This window comes from Bos mutus, unplaced genomic scaffold (genome assembly GCF_027580195.1).
Source record: "Bos mutus isolate GX-2022 unplaced genomic scaffold, NWIPB_WYAK_1.1 CTG215, whole genome shotgun sequence".
Taxonomy (NCBI): domain Eukaryota; kingdom Metazoa; phylum Chordata; class Mammalia; order Artiodactyla; family Bovidae; genus Bos; species Bos mutus.
Window position 1 is genome coordinate 242,611 of NW_027219607.1, and position 23,227 is coordinate 265,837.

At 42.5% G+C, this 23,227-nt stretch overlaps 1 protein-coding gene across 2 annotated transcripts in view; it reads left to right on the plus strand.

Moving 5' to 3' along the window:
- NBR1 (NBR1 autophagy cargo receptor) overlaps positions 1-23,070 on the plus strand; it is a 28,439-nt gene extending 5,369 nt beyond the window's left edge. The window contains exons 5-22 of one of the 2 annotated variants that reach the window (XM_070366837.1): positions 583-605; positions 7,202-7,396; positions 7,707-7,784; positions 8,276-8,490; positions 8,972-9,139; positions 9,567-9,776; positions 10,564-10,723; positions 10,817-11,107; positions 12,138-12,284; positions 12,766-12,841; positions 13,365-13,475; positions 13,730-13,894; positions 14,111-14,188; positions 15,334-15,751; positions 16,196-16,290; positions 16,922-16,979; positions 17,694-17,808; positions 21,280-23,070. In XM_070366837.1, coding sequence (XP_070222938.1) covers positions 583-605; positions 7,202-7,396; positions 7,707-7,784; positions 8,276-8,490; positions 8,972-9,139; positions 9,567-9,776; positions 10,564-10,723; positions 10,817-11,107; positions 12,138-12,284; positions 12,766-12,841; positions 13,365-13,475; positions 13,730-13,894; positions 14,111-14,188; positions 15,334-15,751; positions 16,196-16,290; positions 16,922-16,979; positions 17,694-17,808; positions 21,280-21,453 — 2,777 coding nt within the window. In that variant the 3' untranslated portion in view covers positions 21,454-23,070. The remainder of the gene's footprint in view (positions 1-582; positions 606-7,201; positions 7,397-7,706; positions 7,785-8,275; positions 8,491-8,971; positions 9,140-9,566; positions 9,777-10,563; positions 10,724-10,816; positions 11,108-12,137; positions 12,285-12,765; positions 12,842-13,364; positions 13,476-13,729; positions 13,895-14,110; positions 14,189-15,333; positions 15,752-16,195; positions 16,291-16,921; positions 16,980-17,693; positions 17,809-21,279) is intronic. The other variant, XM_070366838.1, reaches the window with a different exon arrangement.
- The last annotated feature ends 157 nt before the right edge of the window (positions 23,071-23,227 follow it).

Genomic DNA, 23,227 nt, shown 5'->3' on the forward strand with positions numbered 1-23,227 from the left:
CAGTTTTTGTGTGTAGGTTGGTACCTTGATTGGACCCAAAGGACCTCTTTAATGAGAGGTTCTCTTATATTTAAGATGCTAATCTTTTGAAAATACACTTCCCAGTTCAACACATTTAACTTGTTATCCTGGTATTGCTTTTTTCCTTGACTTGGTGTATGTGTTAAAGTCCATGTATAAATAAGATGGTTGTTCAGAACATGGGTGCATTTTCCATAGGAACAATGTTATATTTTTAACTGGCTGAAATGATAGTATTAACATTATCCTTGAACTTTCTTGAGTCCTGAGCTTTGTTAAACCTAGTGTAAGGGAACTAGATTGAGTTTTTGTAATTGGAAGGCTCCGGTAGCAAAGAGAGAAGGATTTAAGTGGGAGAACTAATCTGCAAGTAGCTTCTATTTATGACAGCATGAGAAGGGAGTTTGTCAGCTAAAAGGTAGTAGCTGTTTGTGTATAACAATTGTAAGCTAAAAATTTTTTTTTTTGTAAGCTAAGAATTTTTAAAAGTAAGAATTTACTAAATTGAATCTTTTGGGCTGGTTAAAAAAAAAATCACAGTATGTATTTTTGTCCTTCTAGGAGAATATGAAGAAGCACTTAAGGTAATGATTATTTCATCTTATTTTCAAATAATTCAAAAAATATTTATGGACTAAAACTTGAGCCTGAATTCCGTTAGCCATGGAGAGAAACTAGTGACTGTAAACACAGCAAAACCCATTTTTAGGGAGACTGGGTTGAGTTTGGCATACCACGCAACAAAAGGTACATCCTAACGTAAAGATTCTTTCTGTTGATCATGGCATCTCATATTGCTGATCTCGAAGCCACCATCCTGGCATTTCAGAATTCAAAAAACTCCGGATTGATGCTTTCTGATTCATACTTTTCATCTCCTTCCTTCACTTTGTTCCCTGTGGAATATTACACTATAATGTGGAAGAATTTAAGGTATAACCACGCAGTTACAACTAGCCTCTTGTTTGTCAGTGATCAATGAGAGCATTCCTCAAGGTCACTTATTTAAGGTGTGCTAAGCTGACGTTTCATTGACTATCCTTTTTGAACTTCTAATCCAGATTAAGTCATTTTCCATATCACTTTTGGTCTAGGGAGAGAAGAAAGGAAAGGCAAGATTTTTTTTTTAAATCAGGAGCTGGATTTACCCTTCCCAGTTCATGGTCAAAACTGCTGTTCTGGGTGCCACTTGTTTCAAAAATTTAGCCAATTTTTTCTTGTTTTTTTACTGAGAAATCTTTATTTCCCAGCCAGTCTCTTGGTTTTAGATATCCATGTCCTCTCCTGGTTTCTCATAGTTGAAATACCCATCTGTGTTAAGAATTTCTCATGCTTTATAATTTCTCTCTGCCCCAGTTTTCATGCGGTCTTCCTGTTTGCTCTTTGCTTTTAAGCTGTTCTCACATGATGTTCCCTAACACCCCTTTACTGTTCTTCAACTCTTCCAGCTTTTCAGTTTCCCAATTCTCAGAAGCTACAGTAGTTTCACTAAAAAAGTCTTTTTAAAACTTCAGAATTCCTCTACCTTTCCCACATTCACTATTTTACCCATTCAGTCAGAAATCTTGGATATCAGGAGTCTAGAGTTTATATAAGCCTGTCTTGCCCTAGGAAGCAAGACTTCTTTTATATGCATAGTTTTTACATAATTACTATATAATACTTAAAATCCCACATTTATATTTTGACACAGTTTCATTATACTTGTTTCTTGAGCAATTTTTTTCACAGACTCTACCAAGTATTTTAGAAAAAGCTTCTTGGTTTCTGGCCTAGAATAGGAGTTGACAAACTACACCTGGTGAGCTGGTTGTGTCTGTCTGTGTGTGTGCGCACGTGCATGTGCGCATCAGTTCAGTCGCTCAGTCACGTCCAACGCTTTGTGACCCCGTGGACTGCAGCACTCCAGGCTTCCCTGTCCATCACCAACTCCCGGAGCTTACTCAAACTCATGTCCATTGAGTCCGTGATGTCATCCAACTATTTCATCCTCTGTCGTCTCTTCTCCTCCTGCCTTCAATCTTCCCAGCGTTGAGGTCTTCTCCAGTGAGTCAGTTCTTCGCATCAGGTGGCCAAAGTATTGGAGTGTCAGCTTCAGCATCAGTCCTTCCAATGAAGATTCAGGACTGATTTCCTTTTGGATGGACTGATTGGATCTCCTTGCAGTCCAAGGGACTCTTCAAGAGTCTTCTCCAATACCACAGTTCAAAAGCATCAATTCTTCGGTGCTCAGCTTTCTTTATGATCCAGCTCTCAAATCTATACATGACTACTGGAAAAACCATTGACTAGATGGACCTTTGTCAGCAAAGTAATGTCTCTGCTTTTTAATATGCTGTCTAGGTTTGAAAAGCTAGAAAATATAGCTTTTCTTCCAAGGACCAAGCATCTTTTAATTTCATGGCTGTGGTCACCATCTGCAGTGATTTTGGAGCCCCCAAAAATAAAGTCTTTCACTGTTTGCATTGTTTCCCCATCTGTTTGCCATGAAGTGATGGAACTGGATTCCATGATCTTAGCTTTCTGAATGTTGACTTCTAAGCCAACTTTTTCACTCTCTTTCACTTTCATTAAGAGGCTGTTTAGTTCTTCTTCACTTTCTGCCATAAGGGTGGTGTCATCTGCATATCTGAGATTATTGATATTTCTCCCAGCAATCGCGATTCTAGCTTATGCTTCATCCAGCCCAGCACTTCACATGATATACTCTGCATATAAGTTAAATAAGCAGAGTGACAGTGTACATCACCTAAATGTACTCCTTTCCCAATTTCTCTGTTGTTCCATATCGAGTTCTAACTGTTGCTTCTTGACCTCCATAAAGATTTCTCAGGAGGCAGGTCAGGTGGTCTGCTATTCCCGTTTAAGAATTTTCCACAGTTTGTTGTGATCCACACAGTCAAAGGTTTGGTATAGTCAGTAAAGCAGGAGTAGATGTTTTTCTGGAACTCTCTTGCTTTTTCGATGATCCAACATGTTGGCAATATGATCTCTGGTTCCTCTGCCTTTGGATAAGGCAATGGCACCCCACTCCAGTACTCTTGCCTGGAAAATCCAATGGATGGAGGAGCCTGGTGGGCTGCAGTACATGGGGTCGCTAAGAGTCGGACACGACTGAGCGACTTCACTTTCTCTTTTCACTTTCATGCATTGGAGAATGAAATGGCAACCCACTCCAGTGTTCTTGCCTGGAGAATCCCAGGGACGTGGAAGCCTGGTGGGCTGTTGTCTATGGGGTCACACAGAGTCCGACACGACTGAAGTGACTTAGCATCCTCTGCCTTTTCTAAGTGTGTGTGTGTGTGTGTGTATATATATATATATATAACTTAAAAATTTTTGTGAACATTGTATTTCATCTGAATTTAAATGATAAAAGTATTATATCTGTCACTCAACTAAAAGGTTCTTTCAGTTCTCCAGGCTAGCCTTCCTTCAGAGGTAAATAAATAAGAAATAGATCACCTCACGCCTGTCAAAATGACTATCATCAGGAGGGTCACAAATAACAAATGATGGCAGGTCTGTGGAGAAAAGAGAACACTTGTACACTGTTGGTGGGTATGTAAATTTGATGTGGCCACTATGAAAAACAGTTTGGATGTTCCTCAAGACACTAAAAATACAACTACTGTATGACCCAGCAATTTTACTACTGAGTATATATACAAAGGAAATGAAGATACTAATTTGAAAAGATGTATGCACCCAATGTTCACAGCAGCATTATTTATACTAGTCTAGATATGGAAGCAACCTAAATGTCCATCAACAGACGAATGGATAAAGATGTGTACACACACCCACAGTAAGTTGTTGTTTAGTTACTAAGTCATGTCTGACTCTTTTGCAACCCCATGGATTGTAACCTTTCAGGCTCCTCTGTCCATTAGATTTCCCAGGCAAGAATACTGGAGTGGGTTGCCATTTCCTCCAAGGGATCTTCCTGACCCAGGGATCGAATAAACATCTCCTGCATTGGCAGGTGGATATCACTGAGCCACCAGGGAAGTCCAGGAATACTAGTCAGCCATAAAAAAGAATGAAGTTTTGCCATTTACAATAATATGAATGTAGCTTAGTGAAATAGATCAGGAAGAGAAAGGCAAATACTGTATGTTGTCATATATGTGGAATCTAAAAAGTAAAATGTGAATATAACAAAAAAGAAACAAACTTACTAATACAGAAAACAAACTAATGGTTACCAGTAGGGAAGGACAAAAAAGGGTTAGAGGATTTAGAGATGCAAGCTATTATATGTAAAATAAATAAGCTACAAGGAATGGAGAATTTAGCCATATCATATTTTATCATAACTATAAATGGAATATGATCTTTAAAAATTATGAATTACTAGGTTATATACCTGAAAGTATATAGTATTATAAATCAACCATACCTCAGTTAAAAAAAGAAAGGAGGGACTTTCTGAAGGTCCAGTGGTTAAGCCACCACACTTCTGAAAGAGGGGGCTCACGTTCAGTCCCTGGATGGGGAACTAAGATCCCACATGCCCTGCAGCTTGGACAAAAATAAAAAGTGAAAGGAAGAAAAGGAATCATGTATTTAGATGTAATTTGTTTTTATAAAACCAGTGTTTGAACGTTTTCAGTATAGCTTAGCAGTCCAGTTTCTGTTGACAAATTTAGTTCAGGGTTAGGAGGGATAGTACATACCCGAACTCAATAGCCAACAGATATCTTAATCCTTTCCACCAGAAAGTACTGGTGGAAATTCCCAAGTGGTCCAGTGGTTAGGACTCTGAGCTTTCACCGTGGAGGGCACAGGTTATCTTGTTAGGGAACTAAGACCTATAAGCTGCATGGTGCAGCCAAAAAAAAAATAAAGATACTGGCCTTTTTAGTAAAGCCTTAGAGCTTCTTCTCTCCTATTTCCTCCTAATTCTTGTTCTTTAATAGCACAGTTATCTTGTACTTGTTCACATTCTTCCTGTGCTTTAAAATTATTTTTTAAATTATTATTTTTTGGTTGCACTGGGGTTTTGTTGCTGCATGGGGGCTGTCTCTGTTTCCAGGGGGCTACTCTTGGTTGCACAGGCTTCTCATTGCAGTGGCTTCTCTTGTTGCAGTGCACAGGCTCTAGGCATGGGCATGGTAGTTGTGGCACACAGGCTTAGTTGCCCCATGGCATTGTGGGATCTTCCCGGACCAGGAATTGAACCTGTGCCCTGTGCATTGGCAGGTGGATTCTTATCCATTGTACCAGGGAAGTCCCTCTTCCTGTGTTTTTTGGTATGATGTTTTCTTTTAATTAATATTTTTCTTTGAAATAGCAGGAGGGTTTACTCTTATGCTACATTGTTCTTCTGGCTGAGACTGCGCAAAGCTCAGAGTTCTTCAGACAAAGCCTGACCAGTACTACATTGTTCTAGCAAATGTTGATCTACTCATTCTTCTGACAAAGGATGGTCAACTTCTAGTTCTGACAAGGACTGGTAACTTTTCTAGGTTGCTTCCTGAATCTTTCCTCTTTAGCTAATTAGAGATATTTCAAATGATCAGGATATAAATCTGTAAATTGAGATTCCTTTGAGGTTTAAGCCTTCATCTTCTGCCATAGCAATTTCTTACTATGTTGCTGACTTTTTAGTTTTCTTCAAAATGTAAAGCTTTCCCTTGCTAGGAAAGGAGCTTTCCTTGTGAACTTTCCCCACAGAGGTCTATAGATGATTGGTGGTTGGGTCACCACGTTTTCTGTTTCAGGTTCTTATTTCTGAATCCGACTGGTAAAACTCATTTGCCGTATGTCCCAAAACTCCTTATTCGCCACCTTGCTGCTGACCTCACCCTGGCCACATATTTAAAGTTTTATTAGAACACAGTCATGCCCGTTCATCGTGTTTTGTCTCTGGCTACCTTTGTGCCACAATGGCGGAGTTGAGTAGTTGTAGCAGAAATTGAATGGCCTACAAGCCTAAAATATTTATTATATGGCCCTTTAAGAAAGTTTGTTGAACAACAAGAACCTCCTGTATAGCACGGAGAACTATATTCAATGTCTTATAGTAACCTATTATGGACAAGAAACTTGAAAAAGTGTGTGTGTATATGTATTGCAATCACTTTGCTCTACACCTGACCTGAGTCATTGTAAATCCACTATACTTCAGTTAAAGAAAAAAAAGAAATTTTGCTGTTCCCTGACCTAAGATAAGAGCTTTCAGATGTTTTGGCCACAGAGTGCTGTTTCTAAGTGGAATCTTAAGAAGTCTAATGTGTGAAAATAGATAAAAGAACAGTTCTTGTCACTGGGTAACAAGTAGGAGGAGCTAGAACCCCACAGACTTGACCGTTAATCTCTCCTTGGATGCTGGAGTACCTTCTTGAAACCTCAAATGCTCCTTGAAGTAGAGTTTTTTAAAAATAGAGTGTTTGAGAAGATTCTCTTCAAAAAGAGGTGACCACTTAAGCATGCTTCCCAAAATACTATTCTTAGTGGAAAGGTAAAGACTTAACTATGGGACGTAAGTTTAACCTTTCTGAGTCTTAAAATTGACTTGTAAAGTTGAGACTAGAATCCGTAAATGGAGTCCTACATTATAAACCAGTTAACAGATGGTAACTGGACAAAGGTGGTGATCATTTCACAGTGTATACCAATGTCAAATCGTTATGTTGTCCACCTGAAACTAATGTTATGTCAGTTACACTTAAATTTTTAAAAATTAAACAACACAATTAATGAAACCCAGTTAATGAAAACATCTCAACTAATGAAGAGCTACACTAAAAACTTCGTTTTTAACAAAACCATTCCTAGTTAACATTCTTGGCAAAGAAACAGCAGGCTGAGCGTTAGCATATTTGTCATTTGACCTAACTTAAAAAAGCATGAATCCTTGGGGGTTTATCACACTACTCCTTCTACTTCTGTGTATGTTTGAAAATTTTCACAATTAAAAAGTTTGAAAAAACACTCTCCCCCCACCAAAAAAGAAAGAAACCATTTTGAGGAATAGGTGTAGTCTGGGAAATCAGCAGACAGTTTACCTCTAAGATAAAAGAATATTTAAAAAAATTACAGATATACAGAGAAGCATAAATCGTGATATTTTCCAGCAAATGTTCCCATACCTTTTCTGTTTTTGTGGCTTTGAATTTTTATTTAGGAAAAGAATCACATAATATTGTTTTTATTTCATAACTTATGCTCTCAGATGGCAGTTAAGCAGGGAAACCAACTGCAGATGCAAGTCCATGAAGGGTGTCGTGTTGGCGAAGAAGCCCCACCTCCCACTGGAACAGAAAAACGACTAGTTGCTAGGGCAGGAAAGAAGCCACTTGCACATTATTCTTCACTGGTGAGAGTCTTGGGGTCAGACATGAAGACCCCAGAGGATCCTGCAATGCAGGTACGAAGGGAACGACCTATGTCCATGATTTTTCTGACCTGTGTTTCATTGTCTCTGGTCTAAGATTTGAGCTGTTCTTCAGAGGTTTGGGAGTTAATTGTGACTGTCTCTCTGACTTTTTGAACTGGTAACAGTGGTTACTTCTGGAGAGGACCATGAATAGGGTGACATTTTTCTTATACTTTTTCATGCTCATTTTTAAAACTATACGTTAATATTATTTGACAAAAGAAACCTCAAAATAATACATTATAGGACAATTACTTTAAACAGAAGAAAAAAAGTATCTTGGATTTGTGTTTATTTGCAGCAGCTTCCACCTGCTCCACATAATCCAGACCAGCCTCAAGACAAGCCCCCTGACTGGTTCACAAGCTACCTAGAGACAGTGAGTGTTCTTTCCAGCTTGGGTTTAGCAGCAGTGTTGGCACAGATGGATTGTTGACGAGATAGAAAGATAGTTCCAGAGGGCTGCTGCCTCTGGTGCAGGTGAATGAAGAATGGTAGCTAATAATTTCCAAACTACAGCAGTTCTAGTCAAGAAAGTTCCTGGCTTTTGCAGTGATGTACTAGAAAAGGGGTGAGTTTAAGGATGTAAGGGAAAGAGACAAATTTCTGTCCTTGAGAAGGAAGTGTTAAAAATTTATTCATCAAAGGGCTTCTTGATATTTGCTTTGAAGCCACTTTAGCTGTGGAAGGGTTAGACTTTTTTTTTGCTATGTTTCTGTCCATTCATTCTGTATCTATTATCTGATTATTGTGTTCTTATACCAGAGATGGTGAGGTTTCAGGTTTATTTTATATTTTCGTGCCTTTTTCCAGTCTTGGAACTGAGAGAATTCCGCCCCCTCCCTTCCCCCTGCTTTTTCTGTATTCTAGTTCAGAGAGCAAGTGGTTAAAGAAACGGTTGAAAAGCTTGAACAGAAATTACATGAGAAGCTTGTCCTCCAGCATCCATCCTTAGGTTCGTGTCCCTCAGAAGTTTCAATGCCTGTTTCAGAGGAAACACTGTTTTTGCCAGAAAACCAGTTCAGCTGGCATATTGCTTGTAGCAGCTGCCAAAGGAGTATCGTGGGTGTGCGCTACCAGTGCAGGTAAAGCAATAGCTTGGGAATGAACACCCCTTAGAGCGGGAGGTTCTAATGTTCTGGGGGATAAAGGGTGTACTTACTCTGAGCATCAGACACAGCAGCTCTATATTGAAAACAAGCTACTCTTCACCCACAAGAGAAAATAACTATTTGAAGAGTGAATAATTAGATTGCTGTGTTCAGGTATATATACATTTGAATTGAGAGAGCCAGACAGAATTAAGTTCCCCAAAACGAAATTGGATCCCCAAGGGTTGTCTCCCTATTCCAAACGCTTTCATATCTTTCCTCCCATTGATTGTCCTTTGAAGTAGGTATAGATGAAGTGTCACCATCTTCACTGATTCATGAGGATTGAGACATGGCATGAGTGGGTGGCATGCTCAGGCTCCCACCTCAGTGGTGATAGAGCAAATATATGGAAGTCTGGGTCCTTATCTTCTGACCTCAGGTCCTTCCCACTGTGCCATTCCTTTCCTCACAGCCTCTGCCCATCCTACAATATCTGCGAAGATTGTGAATCAGGGCCGTATGCCCATGACTCCAATCATGTCCTGCTGAAGTTGCGGAGACCTGTTGTGGGTTCTTCTGAACCGTTTTCTCACTCGAGGTTCTCTACTCCTCGTCTTCCTGCTGCTCTGGAACAGGCCAGGTAAAACCATATATATATGGGGTGTTTGTTCTCTGGTTGGCTTCTTGGTTTTGGTGACAGGGTGGGATCACAAAACTAAACAGTCTCCTGGACTTCCCTTGCAGTCCATCCATTGGTTAGGACTCTGCACATCCATTGCAGGGAACACAGGTTTGATCCCTGGTTGAGGAACTGAGCTCCCACGAGCCATGTGGCACAGCCATAAAAAGACCAAAGAATCTCCTTAGTTCCAGCTCCTTTCCAGTTGATGTGCGGTGACAGGGATAATTATCCAGAGCTAATGAGATGGAAACCAGAACTGCAGAAAGAAATTAAGAAACTAAACTAGAAGCAGACGCTGATGAAGACCACAGGTGGCTCAGAATAGCTTCAAGGTTTATTTGTGAGATTTGTATTTTAAGACTTTTTTTTTTTTTTAATCTCACAGGCTCCAGAAGCAAGTTGATAAGAACTTTCTTAAAGCAGAAAAGCAAAGGTTGCGAGCTGAGAAGAAACAGCGTAAAGCAGAGGTCAAGGAACTTAAAAAGCAGCTTAAACTCCACAGGAAGATTCATCTATGGAATTCGCTTCATGGGCTGCAGAACCCCAAATCTCCTTTGGGTCGACCCGAGAGCCTGCTGCAGTCAAACACCCCGATGTAAGCCCAGGGCCAGGGCAGGAGCCAGAGCTTTAGGTCCAGCCATCTAAAACTGGAACTTAAGCCAACTTCTGTTTTATTTATTATTGCTAACTCCTAACACTCAAACCCTTAAAACTTCCCATTTTCTGATCTTTGTGTTCTTAAAGGGTGGTTTGCTAGTTATCTTTGACACTTCCTTTGTTGGCTTCTTCAGAAAAACAGAAACCAGTAAGGTTCAGAAACTGGTGTAATCTCTTTTTACTGGAAACAGTCTGGATTTGAAGCAAAAGGAACAAATGTTTTAAGAGCCCAACTCTCTAGTTGTGGTATTTATGGACCCTTTCAGTTATCCTCACCATAGCTTTTTAACTTAGGAGTTAGGTCCCCTTGTTTTGTTCTTTCAGCTGTGCCATAGGGGAGGTAGGATCTTAGTCCACTGACCAGTGATCAGACCCGTACTCCCTACAGTGGAAGCATGGAGTCCTAACCACTAGACTGCCAGGGAATTCCTTGGGTCAGCTTGTTTTCTTAAAAAATGTTAATAGTTTGTTCTTGTTGTTGTTGGAGGGTTTTTTGCACCACATGAAGCTATCGGGTTCTTAGTTCCCAGACCAGGGATTGAACCGAGGCCCTCAGCAGTGAAAGCAACGAATTCTAACCACTGGACCGTAAGGGAATTCCCATTATAAAGCAGATGCACTAGTATGCCCTCCAGGGTCATGGTCTGCATATTGAACCACATATTGGGTATTCAGAATACATCACACCCAACACAAGTAGTTAAATATCTAAATTTTCTGTTCAGGCTCCCTCTGCAACCCTGTGCCCCAGTTATGCCAACACTCAGTGCAGCGTTTGTGGATGAGAATTTGCCTGATGGGACTCATCTCCAGCCAGGAACCAAGTTTATCAAACACTGGAGGATGAAAAATACAGGAAATGTCAAGTGGAGCACAGACACAAAGGTAGTTTTCCCCACAAAGTGTGAATGTGAAGTGGTTGAAATGGCAGAGTGTTTAACTGACAGACTTTCTTTCTCCTGTTACTATTCTTTTCAGCTCAAGTTCATGTGGGGAAACCTGACTTTGGCTTCTACCGAAAAGAAGGATGTTTTGGTTCCCTGCCTAAAGGCTGGCCATGTGGGAGTCGTGTCTGTGGAGTTCATTGCCCCAACCTTGGAGGGGACATACACTTCCCATTGGCGTCTTTCTCACAAAGGCCAGCAGTTCGGGCCTCGGGTCTGGTGCAGCATCATAGTGGATCCTTTCCCCTCCACAGAGAGCCCAGATAACAGTGAAAAGAGCATGATCAGCTCAAGCAGAGGTGATGAACTCCCCTGCCAGCAAGAGGTGAGCATTGGAAGGGCCTGTTCACAGCTGGTGGATCCTTCAGAAACCTGGAAAGGCCAGCTTCTTCCCTCCGCCCAAACACATCAGTATGCTTATATTGGGCCTAGTCTTCTGGGACTTTGTGTGTCCTTCGAATCTGCGTGCAGGTGTCCCTCAGTGCTTAACCCTGGTTGTTACTTGGTGCACAGTTTTCTGATTTTTTTTTTTTTGCTGCACTGGCTCATCGATGCTGCACAGGCTTTCACTAGTGCAGTGAGTGGGGGCTACTCTTTATTGCGGTGCACTCACTGCAATGAGTTCTTTTGTTGTGGAACATGGGCTTCAGGAGTTTTGGGCACCAGTTTAGTGCTCCACGGCATGTGGGTTCTTCCAAGACCAGGGATCATACCTGTGTCCCCTGTGTTGGCAGGTGGATTCTTAACCAGTGGACCACCAGGGAACCACATGTTGTTTTAAGGCAACTTCCCTATTTACTGCTTAAATTTAAGTTACCCAGTGATGATATTCTGGTTTTGACTATTGTTATTATGGTTAATCTAAGTTACTATCATTAGGGGAAGCTAGATAAAGGGGGTAATTAGTAAACTCTCTGTACTCTTTCGGAGAAGGCAATGGCACCCTACTCCAGTACTTTTGCCTAGACAGTCCCATGGACAGAGGAGCCTGGTAGGCTGCAGTCCATGGGGTCGCTAGAGCCGGACACGACTGAGCGACTTCACTTTGACTTTTCACTTTCCTGCACTGGAGAAGGAAATGGCAACCCACTCCAGTGTTCTTGCCTGGAGAATCCCAGGGACGGGGAAGCCTGGTGGGCTGCCGTCTATGGGGTCGCACAGAGTCGGACACGACTGAAGTGACTTAGCAGCAGCAGCAGCTGTACTCTTTTTGCAGCTTTTTCACAGAAAAGTGTGAAATTAAAACAAAAAGTTTTACTGTGTACAGTGCATTTGATTTTAGGGAGGCAGCCGTCAACTTGCTTTTTGAGTTCTGTTGAAGGCCAAAAATGTGTCCCAATGGTTTCTCTCCATAGGAAGCTTTTCTGGCTAAAGAAGAAATTCTGCCTGGTGAAACAACTGAGCAGACAGAAGGGCCAGGAACCCGCATCCCACAGAAGGCAAAGAATGCTCCCAGCAAGAGGGAGCTCTACATCCCATCTGTGGATCTTCTGACTGCCCAGGTGGAAGATTGAGCATTTTGAGGGGAAGGGACAGAAAGCCCTGGGGAACAAGTTCTTAACTTGTTGAAGGGAAGGGGGTAGAGCCGTCGATGGTTCCCAGAAAGTTAGAGATAGACCACTCTAATCTAGTGAGATGCATCAAATGGCAAGATCATCCCAGTGGAAACAAGTTTCTAAATTAAATGTTTCCTCTTTGAATTGGGAACTTATCTTGTGGTTCCCACAACTTCCCCTTCGCTGCCTCTTCTTTCTGGCTAACTGGTTCTCCTTCACCCCCACTGCATCTGCTTTCTCTCCCAGTGGCTATTTGAATGTTTGGTTCCCATTAACTCTTCTTGTTCTCACTTGACTGAGATGAGGCATGAATTTGAACACGAGTTGAATCTAGGATGATGTGGAGCTCAGTGGCCTTTAACACAAAGCATGGCTCTAGCATGTGTTGCAAGTAGCCTAACATGCCCTCCCCCCCTTTTTTTTTCAGGATCTGCTGTCCTTTGAGCTACTGGATATAAATATTGTCCAAGAGTTGGAGAGAGTGCCCCACAACACTCCTGTGGGTAAGAATGTCACTTGGTCCACCTTGTTTATTAACAGGCCCAATAGTATTGCCCCCCTGACTCTGGTAGTTACTGTGTCATTCTGAGGTATTAGTAGGCAAGGATTTCTCCCACAATGTGATATTAAAACTGCACCCATGGGCCCATTTTCCTTCATTTCCCTGTTGTCTGTCAGAGGCAACAATACAAGTTTGTACAGAGTTTCCCCACCGTAAAGGGACCCTCTTCTCCATTTCTCCTAGGTGTTTGTGTCCCTTTGTTACTTTACATTCATGGTTCTGTGTCTTGGTCATGGTCTTCCAAAGCCAAACAACTGTTTATGATCCTTCCTGTGTTGATTGACCTGAGATACTTGTGTACTTGATGGTCTGGAAAAATTCTTTACAACAGGCCTTGGAGCATACCTGGGTTTATTTTAGTTCTGCAAGTGGCAGGAAACCTAGAAGCTGCTGCTTCTGGACACTGAGTATTGATGATGCAATGCTTTTTCTTGGTTGATGGTTCTCCTATCTTCATTCTCCAGATATGACTCCCTGCATGTCTCCTCTGCCACATGACAGTCCTTTAATAGAGAAGCCAGGCTTGGGGCAGATACAGGAAGAAAGTGAAGGGGCGGGATTTAAAGCACTTCCTGGTAAGGGGTTAAATATTTATAAAGCATTTGCATCCTCCCCTTCCATACCACGCCCTGTTGTTATCCATACCTTCTACTAACCTTACCTTGGTGTGTGAACGGGTTTTCCATAGGATCTGATATTTTGAAGTCTCACCTTCACATAGCACAGACAGCAGTTATTCCTTGGCATCGTATCAGCATGGGGACGTGACTGGAGAAAGCTCTGCAACACTTTAAACACCAAGTGCAGACAAAAGTTCTGTCTTTTCCAGATTCCACAGTGTCAGTAAAGAAAAAGGCTGAGAACGTTTCTTCCATGGAGGAACCAGAAGATGATTTGAGTGGGACCCAGTTCGTGTGTGAGACTGTCATCCGATCCCTTACGTTGGATGCCGCCCCGGATCACAAACCACCTTGGAGACAGAAGTCCCCGCAGAGTGAGTGTCCCTGAAATTCTCAGACCTCACCCCACCCCCACATCGGGGTGATGCCTGACTTGTGATTGCCAGACCTGAGCAGGTAGAAATGCTCTTCTTTAATGAGAGTGGAGACAGGGGATCTTTGTTAGAGGTTGGATCATGGTTGGTTTTTTAGACTCTACATGTGCATCAGGAGCAAGGCAGCTCCTATAATTCATTTCTGCACTTTCCCAGGGGCTGAATTACAGCTGTACGCCACAGAGGAACAGCAGCCAACTGTGCTGCCTGGGTTCTGCAGTAAGGAGTCTTCGTGTAAGTGGATGGAGCCCCTCAGCAGAGAACCCTCCCCTACGCTCCCACTCCCATCCCCAGTAGCTGAGTTGTCTCATTTCTCCAAGGGCAACAGTCAGGAAATAGTGGGCAGAAGCAGGAGCACCAAGCTTAAGTTTCTCAGGGTTAAATTCTGCTGTAATAAATTTCTTTGTGGCAGAATTTCTAGAGGTCAGATAGGCAGAAGCAATTTCATGTATTTCAGATACTATCCAAACACTCAAATTTTAAAACTATGTATTTAAAAAATCTATATGTATTTCCACACACACATTTGAGTACAAATGGATAACAAAAAAAGTCTAAACAAAGTCTAGAAGGACTTACACCAAAATGTTCACAGTAGTTGTCTCAATAAGATTATTGGTAGTTTGTTGTTATTTTTTTTCTTAACTCATCCATGTTTTGCCAGTTTTCTGTCATGACTACTCATTACTTTGCAAAGAGGAGGAGGAAAGGAGTCAAAAGTACATAGTCCCTGCAGTACTTAGCACCAGATGTTTTCTCTTCTCATAGCCCTGTTAGCTAGTTTAGCAATTTCGATTTGAAACCATGCCAATATGATAGGGGCTTCTCTGATAGCTCAGTTGGTAAAGAATCCGCCTGCAATGCAGGGGACCCCCGGTTAGATCCTGGGTCGGGAAGATCCACTGGAGAAGGGATAGACTACCAACTCCAATATACTTGGTCTTCCCTTGTGGCTCAGCTGGTAAAGAATCCACCTGCAATGTGGGAGACCTGGGTTCAATCCCTGGGTTGGGAAGATCCCCTGGAATAAGGGAAAGGCTACCCACTCCAGTATTCTGGCCTGGAGAATGCCATGAATTGTATAGTCCTTGGGGTCGCTCTGACAGTTATGTTAGCTGTCACCTGAAGGGGAAAAGGAAGAGGGCCTCCTTGTTTTAAGGTTCATAGTGTTCTCAGAAGCTTTATTGTTTCTGCTGACCTTGTTTTTATGAACTTTGGTTCTTCACAGCTTCAGACTTTGAATATGGCCCTCTGGCTTGTCCCTCTCCTCTGGCTTTCATAATTATAGCTCATGACCCACAAGGCTTGGTATGGGGCAGGGTAAGCATGAGGGACTGTTCTTAGCTTGTACCTTAAAATTGGATGCTTTCACCCTTTAGTGAAATTTGCCTCACCTGAAGAGGGACCACTTGCAGACGAGAGGGAGGAGATTGTCCAAATTGCTGAAGAAGAGGCTGTTGTGGAGGAAGAGGATGAGCTCAAAGATGAAGTTCGGAGTCAGTCCTCTGCTTCTTCAGAGGACTATATCATCATCCTGCCTGAGTGCTTTGACACCAGCCGCCCCCTGGGGGACTCCATGTACAGCTCTGCGCTCTCACAGCCAGGCCTGGAGCGAGGGGCTGAAGGAGAGCCTGGGATTGAGGCTGGGCAGGAACCAGTTGAGGCTGGGGAGAGACCCCCTGGAGGGGACAACCAGCCACAGGGGCACAACATCAATGACATCCTTATGACCTCACAGACTCTGGACACAGTGCCCCTAACCCCAGAGGTGGTGGGGCTTCCACCACAGCTGCCCAGGTACCATCTGTACCCCACTCTGCTGGGCTGTCCTTCAGAGGTGGAATAAAGAGAGAGGACTCAACCTGATCTCAAAACCTGTTTCTCTGTCAGCGGGGGCAATGGCGATTTCCCATAGTAAAGTCTGATGAATAAAAGTTGTACTTCCCAGTATTTGTGGATCCTGGATTTAAAGAAATACTTGCTTTAGTTAACCTTAATTAGCTGAGTAATTAGCAGGGGAGTGACCAGACTGCAGCCAGTCTTTCTAGCTTGACTGTGACTGAAGAGGAAAACAGAAGAGTGAGCTCTTCCCACCTGATCCCTAGATGCAGACATGTGCTCTGGATCAGCAGTGTGAAACCTCTGTAGAGAAGCTAGCTCTGCTGTGCGCTGTTTGCTGTTTCTCCACTGTTACCAGAGGTGCCTTCTCAACTTACTTTCAATATTATGTCTTTCTGAAAGGAGTCCTCCCAGTGCACAGCATCATGGTTCCCCAGGAGTGGATTTACCAGTTACCGCACCAGAAGTTTCTTCAGTCCCTGGTCAGATCAGAGAAGGTAATGACCTGCCTGAGCTTTCTCTCTGTGCTCTTTTTTCATGGAAACCAGGTATAAGTAGGCACTCTGTGGTTCTTGGCAGTTTTGCGAAACTTGCCCTTTGACTTTTTCTGTGCTCCTCCCTCCTACTCTTTTTGTTCTATCTTCTAGCTTAATATTTATTAGATGAGACCCCATAGCAGCTGGCATTGTGCTGTAGTGGAAAGAACACAGGTTTTGGAACCAGCCCAGTCTAGGTTCAGCCCCAGCTCTGCCTTTCCTCACTGTGTAACCTTGCAGTGGTTCAGCAGGTTGATAATACCTGAAGGTCTGTTTCCTCATCTACAAAATAGAATAGCACCTTGGAGTTGTGAGTAGACCCTCAAAGTGGCGTCCCTCTCTTCCTCAAAAAACAAAACCTGGACTTTGGGCGGCCCAGTGATTTAAGACTCTGCATCCAATGCAGGGGGCACAGGTTGAATCTCTGATCAAGGAACTAAGAGCCCACATGGCATGTGGTGCGGCCAAAAAATTAAAGGCTTGAAATGTTGTGATCAGATTGTTACCTGCCTCAGAAATAGCCCTGCTGGGAGTTAGGAAATCCAAGGCATTTCTAGATGCTGCATCTAACCAACAGCTCTCTTGCTTTTAGAGCTCAGAGGCTCCTCAGGACTTGTAAACAGCAGACCGAAGAGCTATGACCACTCAAGGTAACTGGACCTTGCCTGTGTAGCCTCTTCTTCGAAGCAGGTGGATGTCCTAGCCTCTCAGAGCACGTGCCTCCTCCTCAGAGTGACGGAGGAAAGCCATCATCCCTTCTTGTTCTTATTTCTCTGGAAGCTCGTGAGCAACCCTGAACAGAGGGCTAACGTTGATGTTTAAGAGTGTTGCCAGTCCAGATGGAAGAAGCGCCCTAAGGTTCAATTCCTGCTTAGTAACAGAGGAGGGCAGGAAGGTCCAGCCCATTGTGCGTCTCGTAACTTGTTCTTAGACAAACCTGCCTCTCTGCTCCTAGTCGTCTCAAGGCGGTGTCAAGTTGGGCCCCTCCCCGTATACAGTGTTCAGAAAATCACATTTCCTTTGGGAGATGTTTCCTCTGAGATGGTAACTGAGCAGACACACTGCCAGTACGTCACTGCGCCCTTGACCACATTAATTTTCTACTGGGGCTGAAAGCTGGCATGCTAACCAGAGTGACATGTTTTCTGCAGTGCCCATATCTTGTAACAGTAAGAACTGAGCCCTACGTCAGACCTAGATTTGTAACTATAAAACTGGTAGGAAAACAGTCAGACACTCATTTTACATTTGATTTTCTTTCCTCCAGGAAATCTCATTTCCTTTCCAGAATGAGAACCCAGATTATCTTGTAGGAAGATAATAATTAGTGTTTCTTAGGGAGATAACTTGGCTTTCCTCCTCAGGCACCACCACCACCATCACGGGAACAGCATTGCTGGAGGACTGGTAAAGGGGGCTTTGTCTGTTGCTGCCTCTGCATACAAGGCCTTGTTTGCTGGACCACCAGTCACCGCACAGGTCAGTGTATGTTTTATTTTCCTGAACCAAATCCAAGTCACTAGTGAAAACAGTGGCATCTGCCTGGGCTGGAGAGAGTCGCACATCATCATAGAAAGCATGAGCTTCAAGTTTAGTCTTCTTTTAATTGGAGGATAATTGCTTTACAATGTGTGTTGGATTCTGCCGTGTAGCAGCCAAGAATCAGCCATAAGTACATGTATGTCCCCTCTCTCTTGGACCTCCCTCCCATTCCCCCATCCCATCCTACGCTTCTAGGTTGTCACCAGGTTGAACTCCCTGTGCTATACAGCAGCTTCCCACTAGCTATGTATGTTTCTTAATATGATGACATACATGTTTCAGTGCTGCTCTCAATTTGTCTCACCCTCTCCTTCCATAAGTCTGTTCTCTGTGTCTGCGTCTCTGTTCCTGCCCTACACATAGGTTCATCAGTACCATCTTTCTAGAGTCCACATATATGTGTTAATATACGATATTTGTTTTCCTCTTTCTGACTTCACTCTGGATAACAGGCTCTAGGTTCATCCATCTCTCTAAAACTGCCTCAGATTCGTTCCTTTTTATGGCTCAGTAATTCCATTGGATATATGTATCACAAAACTTAGTCTTTGATTAAAACACAAAGACTTGGCCACTTTCCTCTTACATGACTTTGGCTAAGTTTAGAGAGGAAAGAAAAAAGACCTAATGTTTGTTGCAGACCTAGTATGTGTGTGGAGCTCTCCCAGGTGCTAGTGCTACAAGAGGAATCAGACACTAGTTCCTGCCCAAAGTGGTGGGAAACAAGTGAAGTAAACAGACGTTTGTCTATGAAACTTTTGAAAATTGCAAAGCACTATAGAATTTAAGGAATCTTTCATCTAATTAAAAAAAAAACACACATTTATTGTGCAGTGTAAGATACTATGCCAGTTTTCTCAGACCGGTGGAACACCTTAATCTGATAATTGGCCCCACAGTGCAGCACAGGAAGGCTTCCTGGTAGATGATGCCTGAAGTCATCCTAAAAGTGTTTGCTAGGAATCAGAGTCAGAAAGGGTAGACAGACAGTAGCTCTGGAAATGTGAGCCTGGAAGGTAAATTTGTTCTGAGAAGAGAAAGAAAAGAAAAGACCAGTGATGTAGGTGGGATGCTGTGTTAAGTGATTTGGATTTTATTTTAGAACCTGTGGGCAGCCTCTGAAGGATTTTAGGGAAGTAATTAACATGATCAGATTTGTTCTTTGTAAGATCACTCCACTCCTCCATAGTGTGGAGGCTGAGGGAGCCTTAAGAAATCCAGCTGAGAATCCACGTGTAAGAAGAAAAGAAAGGTAGAAGAGAAATAGAAATGGCAGAACTTGGAGGCCATAAGGGTAGAAAGTTTCTGGTTTAGGTAGTCAGTGAAACATTCATTAAGAGAGGATATATAAGAAGGGTATATTTGGGCAGGAGGAAAAGAAAATCGAGTCGGTTTGGGACTGGTGTTGAATTTGAGACCCAGGTCAATTTATCCAGAGTATAGTTGGATTTATACATTTGAATTACAGAGAAAAGAAGTTTGGCCTGGAAATGAAGTCATTTATGTACAAGATAAAACAGGAGCCACAGATTAGATAAAATTTTCCAGGAAGAATGGATAAAGGAAGGAGCAGCCTCTAAGGATCATGGAAAGAAAGAGTGCTCTGCAAAGAAGACTGAGAACTAGGAGGAGAATGAGGAAGGGAAGGGAGTTCTACGCTGGAGCTTAGGGAAGGGAGTTTTAATGAGGAGGGCATGGCCAGCAGTGTCAGGTGCTGCAGAGGAGTGTGAAGGAGCAGAGAGGACTTGAAGAGTACAACTGTGCCTCACTTTCAGATAGCTGGACTATACAAAGGGAAAAGGAGAGTGAAAGCTGGGACGTGTAATGTGGAGGGAGACATTTTTAAAGGTGAGCCAGTAGCAAAGGAAGTTAACAATCAAAATGAGAGAGGTTAATTAGTAGAAAAATGTTTCCGAGGTGACGAGAGGTAATGAGATACAAAGTAAGGTTCATTCAGGATTAACCTGGAAAGGAGGATGGATAACTTACTCTGAAATAGAAGGGAACAGTAGAAGAGAGAAATACCAGAGACAGTGCTCAACATATTGACATGCTTTCTTTTCCTAATCCATTCAGTTCAGTTGCTCAGTTGTGTCCGATGCTTTGTGACCCCATGAACTGCAGCACGCCAGGCCTCCCTGTCCATCACCAACTCCCAGAGTTTACTCAAACTCATGTCCATTGAGTCAGTGATGCCATCCAACCATCTCATCCTCTGTCGTCCCCTTCTCCTCCTGCCCTCAGTCTTTCCCAGCATCAGGGTCTTTTCAAATGAGTCAATTCTCTGCATCAGGTGGCCAGAGTATTAGAGTATCAGCTTCAACATCAGTCTTTCCAACGAACACTCAGGACTAATCTTCTTTAGGATGGGCTGGTTGGATCTCCTTGCAGTCCAAGGAACTCTAAAGAGTCTTTTCCAACACCACAGTTCAAAAGCATCAGTTCTTCAGCACTCAGCTTTCTTTATGGTCCAACTCTCACATCCATACATGACTACTGGAAAAACCATAGCCTTGACTAGACGGACCTTTGTTGACAAAGTAATGTCTCTGCTTTTTAATATGCTGTCTAGGTTGGTCATAACTTTCCTTCCAAGGAGTAAGCGTCTTTTAAGTTCATGGCTGCAGTCACCATCTGCAGTGATTTTGGAGCCCAGAGAAATAAAGTCAGCCACAGTTTCCACTGTTTCCCCATCTATTTGCCATAAAGTGATGGGACTGGATGCTATGATCTTAGTTTTCTGAATGTTGAGCTTTAATCCACTCAAACACCTGCAAAATACTAGCTAACCTGTGTCTCTCTCTTTTTTTTTTTTTTTGATAAGAAAATTGGTACTCAACACAGCTGTTAAGTAAATAAGAGGGTGTTCCAAGTATTCGGAGGATTTAGGAAGGTTATGAGCTTGGTCCAAAGAGGAAAGTAAAAATAAAAGATTAAGTAAATTAGCAATAAAGAATTGCTATTCTTTATTTAAAAAAAAAAAAAAGCCAAGAAGGTTGCCCAGGATATCATTTCCTGAGCAGTTTCTGGTCCAGCTCCTTTGCGTATTTGATTAAATTTCCCAGACTTTTTTCTAGTAACAGCTCTTCTTCTCCTTGGCCCATCATCATGATCACCTTTATCTTCACAGGTTTTCCAGAGTGTGTTTGCATCTCTTCCTTCATCTAGTTCTAAAGACAGTTCATTTGTTACCTGGTTTGGGATACAAACATACCTCATCCAAAATAGAGTTTTCCCAGTCCTTCTTATCCCCTCAAAAGACCCATTGGTATTGGGTGGACAGGAGTGCCATAGTCTTGCACCTAATTACCTAGTGTTTTGAATAAATCTGGAAAGATTAGAATTACTCAACAAAATAATACAGATTTTTACTGAAACTGTTTTTCTGCTTTTCTTGACTCTACACAGCCAATAGTTTCTGAAGATCAGACAGCAGCCCTGATGGCCCATCTCTTTGAAATGGGATTCTGTGACAGGCAGTTGAACCTAAGGCTGCTGAAGAAACACAATTACAACATCCTGCAGGTGGTGACAGAACTCCTTCAGGTCAACAACAACGACTGGTACAGCCACCGCTACTGAGGAGTGGCCTCGTATTAAATAACTTTGCCTGCTGCTCAGAGATGATCTTTATTCTGTTGGGGCATGGGGTAGAGACCCTTGCTTATTTTTTAATCTGATGAATCTATAATAGAGCCCATCATTGAACTATCCAGACAGTACCTGCCATTGCAGTATTTTTTGGAGCAAATCAAAAACCAGAACTTAAATTTTCACAGTAGACATTAGGTGAATTGTAGGAAGAGCATTTTTCAGTTGATTTGGATAAAGCTCCTTTCTCTGTTTTAGTGCACTGAAGAGTATAACTTAAACTTCCTATAGAACCATTTTTCTTTCTGCTTGTACTGAAGTTGAGTATTTTTCTTTGCTTAACGTGGATGTTTTTATGGGGATATCTGTTGTCAGTTTTTAAAAGGAATTAACCTTGGAAGTTGTTTTCCAGAATTATTCTCATAATTTCTCTAACCTATCCCAAGCTTAAATAGCTATGTGGTATTAAAATGACACCTAGAACATGATAGGAATTTTGTTACTCTTCCCGTTTCAAGTAGAAAGTCATTTCTCTGCAAGTCTCGGAAATCAGCACTGTTGTTTTCTAAAGACCCCACTGATGCGTTGAAGTATATCCACCTTCCACGTCTCTGCACTTCTGAGTAAGGAGCGGGGAGTGTGCTAATTAACCCACCAGCACCTGTTGAACAGTGTCTGTTGTAGCAGTTTTGCATACATTTGTATTTTATTTAAGGGAAAAAATTTAGGTAGTGTGAAATATTTTGCTAATCCTATAAAGAAGGAAAGAAAACTCTTCTATTAAAGGAAAAAGTAAATTTAACAGTTACCTTTTTTCTTTATGTCAGGGGGCAGGTCTTATTTACAGTAGAGTGGGCAAGGGCTGTATAGAAACATGAGAAAACTGAACTTTATTATGTGAATCTCAGTAAAATTCAGGTGCAGGCAGATGAGTGGGTGTGAGGCTTTGAAATGGGATTCAGGAAGTCCTGAATGTCTCTTGAATGTTTGAAATCTGTTCAAGAGAACTTAGAACAAGAAAAAGAGGCTGTTTTACAAAACTTGGATGGGGAGCAAACTCACAGAAAAAAGTTTTGGTTTAATTTAACCCCAGGGTGAGTGGGGAAAGAGCTTGCTTACAAAGGTCCAAAGTCCTCACTCTGGTTATAGAAAGGAGTCTTGGGTACAGCTGGTAAAGAGGTAACAAAAAACACTAAAGATTTTAGTCATAAAAACTGCTTGCAGAAAAAGAAGAAATCTGACCCCCCCCCCCCCCGCCCCAGCCCGAAGGGGGAAGGATAATAGTATTATATAACCTGGTTGGTATTACAATGAATGATGATGTAATCATTAGCCATAATGATGTTTATTTACAGTATAACTCCTGAATGCTATTAAATAGGCCAGGATTCAGACTGCAAGCCAACCAGGCTGTTCGTTATTTAAAACGTTTTTATGGAGCCTTCTGGGTAGAGGCTGAGCGGCCGGTTGTGTGTAATTAATTGGGGGTTGATTTGGGACGGGATCTGTCTTGACCATCTGAGTCGTATTGTAAGGGTCCAGTCGTCTGTCCCATTGTACTTGTACGTAACCGCTTAAAGAATGGTGAAATAAACTTTGAAACTCTTACCTGCCCTGGCTGGTACCTTCGTCCAGGACCTCGCGTGGTCCTTGAAGAGCTGAGAAACGTTCTGGCCGCTGTGTTCAGAGAGGCGGGCCCTGGGAGGGAGGGGGCGGGCCCTGGCAGGGAGGGGGCGGGCCCTGGCAGGGAGGGTTCGGAGGAGCC